The 5,917-nt window shown below is 50.2% G+C and overlaps 1 protein-coding gene across 1 annotated transcript; it reads right to left on the bottom strand.

Annotated features, from left to right (window-relative positions):
• Positions 1 to 1,684: 1,684 nt before the first annotated feature.
• Positions 1,685 to 5,194, bottom strand: LOC124651374 (U-box domain-containing protein 7-like). Its single transcript, XM_047190471.1, has 3 exons — positions 4,647 to 5,194; positions 3,589 to 4,536; positions 1,685 to 2,086 (listed from the first exon to the last, which is right to left on the bottom strand). The coding sequence occupies exons 1-2, from the start codon at positions 5,192 to 5,194 to the stop codon at positions 3,633 to 3,635; spliced, it is 1,452 nt and encodes a 483-aa protein (XP_047046427.1). The 3' UTR covers positions 1,685 to 2,086; positions 3,589 to 3,632.
• Between the last annotated feature and the right edge of the window lie 723 nt (positions 5,195 to 5,917).

Below are 5,917 nucleotides of genomic sequence, written 5' to 3'. Positions count from 1 at the left end.
TGTGTTCCACATTTCTTCGTGTTTTCCGTGGCACTGGGAAACCTCTAAGACGAGCGTGGCCACCGAATGACCTTTAGAGTCAGCCGAATGACATCTCCGTTCAGAAGACCCTTGACAACAATTATTGGATCAATCAAATAGACATCTCCCGAGACTTCGGTTTGGTTCGTATTGAAGAGTTTGTGAAGCTATGGGAGTTACTTAACGATGTTTCATCTTGCTAATGATGCTTCTGACACCATTCATTGAAAATTCATAAATGATGGAAAATATTCCGCCTCCTCGGCTTATAATGTGCAATTTGAAGGTCTTGTCTTAACTGCATTGGTTTGGAAAGTGTGGGCTCCTCCAAAATGTAAATTCTTTACTTGGTTGGTTATGCAAGATAGAGTTTGGACGACTGATAGGCTTCAACGTAGCAGATCGGAAAAAATGTGGAAATTGTCCCCTATGCAACCAAGTTCAAGAATCGGCGGCGCACCTCTTCTACAAGTGTAAGCTAACGACAAGAGTTTGGAAGGAAATCCTACCGTGGTGTGGCATTCATGGTAGGCCACCGGAGTCTTCGGCCAGAGAACCATCCGTGAATGTTTGGTGGTCAAATATTTCCTTAGGATGAGGGGCCGATAGGAAAACTTTGACGTCAGTGGTCATGCTTATCTCATGGGATTGGCAAGATCATAGAAGAGGCAAGAGATTGGTGCTTGGATGGCGCAAATTTTTTTTGAGGGTTAGATGGCGCAAACTATTTGAGCATTGTAATTCCAGGAGAGTAGGCATTTGTTAAAGCCCAATGGCTTGTCCTAAGCATTTGTCTAGAATTCTAAAACTTATTCTCCATTAATAAAGATGGTAAATTTTTTGCCTCGTTTAAAAAACAACAACCTTGTTTTCATTTAGGTTACGGTTTTATCGTAGTTCATCGTATGTTTAGAAAGAGAAATTTCATGGGTGGTATTGTACGATAGAGGAGACCATGTGAGGACAGTTTGGAACAGGAATCACCCTGCGGCATATTATTAATCCGCCAGCTGCGCATCTTGTTGATCAGCTAGCAGATTAGCCTACCTCGACCTTCATCAAGCTTGACGTAATCCAAGCACCTACTCTTTAAGCTCTTAATCAAAACAGCTGTGCCACATGATGGTTACATATATTAAGCCAATGAAAATGTGGACTGTCGTACCGCGTACGTACGCATACCAGTAATACGAGGACCGCCTTAACTCGGCTGGTGCAACCAAAGCCGATCAAATAAACTGTTTTGCCAACAGTGTATTGACAATGTATGCATATACAGACAGAGACAAATTTTCCTGGCGAATAATAATTATATAATGTCGTACTTAGTGTACCATACCTCCTGAGATGCGACGCATGTTCTGAAACTGTAACATTACTCCAGAAATTGGTCTTCACCAAGATTGCCCCATGTGACAGTAATCACAATGATCTTAGACTTTCCATCTCACCAATCTGGACCATCTTGTAGTGGTTAGATTCATATCAATTACAACCTTCTTCAAAAAAAAATGGCAAAGAATTCCAGCGTTGAAGCAAAGCAGTTATTCTGAAGAACATGCATTAGAAAGCTGGATCACGTGGACCATCGGAGTTTTTCAGGCTGGCAAAGACCAAATGATGAATGGACCAGCATTAAGATAGAGCACTGCATCATCTTCTACATCCTCTTCCCCCTTCCTCTCTCTAACACACACTCTCCAAGAAGAAAATATCATGTGCACACAGCTAAAGAGCGACCATGGCTGACGCTGACCACCACTAGGTGTAGTATGACTAAATTTAACTAGAACTATACAAAAGCAGGAAGAAGAACAGAGCAGTGCTTATATTAGATTAACATAGCAAAGCAAAAGCGATTAGGAGCAAAGAACATCTGAGCCTGTGCCGACGCATCCGAGCACGTGGGCTCCATCAGCAGCAGAGCTTAAACAAGAATTGCCCATACTCTCCCATCACTCTTCCACAGGCACCAAGAGATTCCCGGTCTCCAACGCTCGCACTGCCATCGCCATGCAGCAAAGTCTCCTCTCCAACCATCTCCTCATGGTTGCTCTCTGCCATCCTGATGCAAGAACAGGTTCAGGGTCAATATTCAAAATATAGCATGCTATGAGAAATAAGAGAGGCCTCCTCTAAATGGTACTATGCATCTAATTCATGCTAATAGCGTGCTATATTTCAAATTGCATTTTAAAAACCAAATATAGCCTAAAAAGAGAATTTAGACTAGAATTTATTAAAAATCATCAACATTAGCGATCATCTTCCTAGTTAGAAGAGGAACTGGCGGATTGTAGTTAGCACCATGACAAAGAGAAAGCAACTTTTTTTTTCCTAGGGAGGAAAACTCGGGCCTTCGGGGCAATAGGCTAGAAAAAGTAGCGATTTAACGCTACGACGGTTTAGTGCAATGCAGCGTGCTATTTTGCCAATAATGCCACATCAAGAAGAAGTACTAAAATTTAGGGTGAACTATTTAGATATGCCATAGCTGGACAACCATATTTTAAAAGATTAAAAAATTAGAAAAAAAATCGCATGTAGAGGGACATGATCTATGTGCGCACGCAAAGTTTCAGATAAAACCGAATTTTTTTTTGCCCTGTGTAAAAAAGACAAAAAAGTCTCGAGAAATGGATTTCTTTAGCACCAAAATTTTCCTTTTTTACGCACGACACAAAATATGTCGGTTTTTGTTAAAATAACTTTATGAGCATGTAACATGTCCAGATATACACTAGACTTTTTTGTATGTTTTTTATATTTTTAGATATATTTAAATATATTTCAAATAAAGGTGCATATGCACCCGTCTGAAGAAACACATTGTCACGCTATTATCGCTGAAATAGCGGGCTATTGTTTTCCATGTTCAGAGGTCGTTTTTTTTTACCAGACAAACAAAATGTCATCAAAAGTAGCAGTACAGTACAGCAGACAGCACTAGATGTGTAGAACAGGAGTAGTCGTAGTCGATTCGAGTGTTCGTATGCAGAAGGGAATACATGGAGTACTTGTATGGTACAAATGCGAGCGTTATGATGGCCGGCCGGTGGTCTTTTGGACGAGAGGGACAATGGCTTCGCTTGGTCCGATTACTGTTGGGGCTCGCGCGCGAGAGCGCTTACTTTGCCGGAAAGCAACAAAGGTGAGCTTGTTTATAATGGCCATGGCGGACCTCGAGGCAAAGCAAGGCACCGGCCAAAGCGGAGAAGAAGGAGAAGAATAGGATTGACCTCTTTGAAGCTCCAACCTCGTCGATTACTCTCAAGTGGGAACTAGCTGACATTGTGGGTCTGGAACCGGTTAAATTTTCCAACTGGTACTAGCTGCTGCTGCTGCTGTGTGTGGACTGTGGAGTAATATTATAGCTCAAGGATTTAAGCCACATTTGCTTAGCATATCTACTTGACACTGACAGACTCTACTGACAAACAAAATGCAAGAACATGGATGTGATAGTGGTAAAAACCAACGACCAACAGCTAATTCAATGAACTCTAGTGCTGCTTCAGTTACTACTGCCATCGCGTAGCACTGAAGCAAGGAATGTGTTCTTTTTACCTGCGATCCTGCCTCTGTTCCTGCGCCGCTGCTTTCTGCCGGCCTCAGAACGGCAGGCTCTTGGAGGTGGACGAGGCGGTGAGCGCCTTGAGGCTCTCGGCCGACGCCGACGCCGGCGCCAGCTCCCGCGGCAGCCGCGCGCGCCGCACGATCCGCCGCAGGTTGCTCTGCAGGCTCTGCTGCACCAGCTGCCGCACGGCGCGCTTCTCGTTGCTCATGCACGCCTCGTCGCCCTCCGCCTCCTCCTCCCGGCACGGCCCTCCGGCGCCGCGCTCCTGGGGCGCCGACACCGTGGCCACCACGACGCTCTCGGCGGCCTGCTTGCCCTTGTCGGCGCGCAGGATCTCCAGGATCCGCGACGCGCGCCTCTGCGCCAGCGCCGTGCCCACCAGCGTCAGCTCCAGCAGCGCGGACGTGGCGCCGGCCTCGCTCATGGCCGCGCGGTCGCCGTAGCTGCGGTGCGCCAGCACCATCAGCACGTACGCGGCCTTCTCCTGGCACCCGGCCTCGTCCGACCAGTTGAGCACGTCCACCAGCACCGGCACCGCGTCCGGGACGCGGCTCACCGCGCGCCGGCCCTCCGGGCAGGCCGCCACGAGGTTGCAGAGCCCAGCGAGCGCCCGGTCCGACGCGGACGCGTCCCCGACGGCCGCCAGCAGCGACGGCGCCAGCCCCGCCGCCAGCAGGTGCGGCGCGTTCGCCGCCGCGATGGACAGGTTCAGGAGCGCGCGCAGGGCGTCGTGCCGCGTCTGCTCGGTCGCCGCGGACTCGAACGCGCGCACCAGGAACGGGGCCGCCCCGGACGCGCCGATGATGGGCTTGTTCGCGTCCAGCGCGCTCAGGCAGAGGAAGTTGGCGACCAGCGCCTCCGTCAGTGCGCCCGACGCGACCTCCGCAATGCGGAGCATCTTGTGCACGGCGCCCGCCTGCACGATCGCCGCCTTGTTCCTACACAAACCAAAGAAGGCGAGAATCAGAAACCGAACACCACCCAGATCTGATCAAGAAACAGAGCAACGACAAACAAGAGGAGCGCCACGGCGGAAGAAAACACTCACGTGTCGTTGCCGATCCCCAAGTTCAGGAGCGCGTACAGCGCGGCGGCCAGGAGCTCCTCGCCGGCTCCGTCCCTGTCGTCGAGCATGGCGACGAGCGGCGGGATGGCCCCGAGCATCGCGAGCATCTCCCGCGCAGCAGCGTCGTCCTTGGCCTTCCTCCGCACCACCGTGGCCGCCTCGACGCGCCACGACACACCGCCGGCACTCTCTCCGTCTCCATCTCCATCCTGAAGGGCGGCGACGACGACCTTCAGCTCCTCCAGCGCGGCAGCCTTCCTGGCAGCCGCGTCAGCCTCGCCCTCGTCGTCGCCGTCGCCGCACTCGGACGGCTCGGCCCTGAGCAGCTCCGCGAGCCGGTCGGACCGCGGCCTCGGCATCGACTGCGTCCGCGGCTTGGGCGACCGGCAGGACGCCCGGCCACGGCAAGAACCTCCACCACCCCCGCCGCCGCCGCAGGTGAGGACCTCAAGAAGCTTGCGCCGCAGCGTGGCGGCCGAGAAGATCGGCCAGAGCCGGAAGGCATCGGCGTGCACGCACCTCGCCACCATTGTCAGCTTCGACCGCAAGTCACATTGGTCGGGGGGACACTTGGCGAAGGTAATGGCGTGGGGAGGAAGCCGTGGCACGGCGGGCGCGGCGCAGTGACAGAGGGTTTATACGTCCGTGCCAAGGACAGCTTGTGGCCGAGGACTGACAGGGTGGGCCCATCTGGTCGTTGAACTTTATCTACACATAAGAAATGGATGTCGCCACTCGCCAATTACTAAAACCAAAACGATATGAATGCTGGATTTACAGTTGGAGGACCATCGGGGAGGTGATTAAAAATTGTGTAGAAAAGCTGTCTGCTTAGCTGCACCAGGTCAGCAGATGATGATCGGAGTGTAGTTTAACTATATTTTCGTCAGGCTTGGTGTATGTGCAGGGTGGTGGAGAAATTTTGATTCGTTTTCACACCTTTGGAACAGTAAATTTATATTTTGAAAAGTTGACTTGGAGAAGCCCTAGAAACTGGCTACGCGATCTGCGATTTATTTTTGCACACTGCCATAGTTGTGGAGGTGACGAGGCACAGTTAGGGTTGTAAACTGATCAAATCTTAATCGTATTTTTCGTGTACCATATTTTTTTTTTAGATTTAGAACGGAGCGGATAATGAATGGTATCAGATTCGAGCGACACATCTATCTGACCGCGGAATCAAATCATAAACTAGGTGGACTCAAGCCGAAAATAAAAATAGCCAAATAAATATTCCAATAGTAAAATAA

The sequence above is a fragment of the Lolium rigidum genome, chromosome 5, assembly GCF_022539505.1.
Source record: "Lolium rigidum isolate FL_2022 chromosome 5, APGP_CSIRO_Lrig_0.1, whole genome shotgun sequence".
Classification (NCBI taxonomy): Eukaryota; Viridiplantae; Streptophyta; class Magnoliopsida; order Poales; family Poaceae; genus Lolium; species Lolium rigidum.
This window is presented reverse-complemented; position numbering and strand designations above follow the sequence as displayed.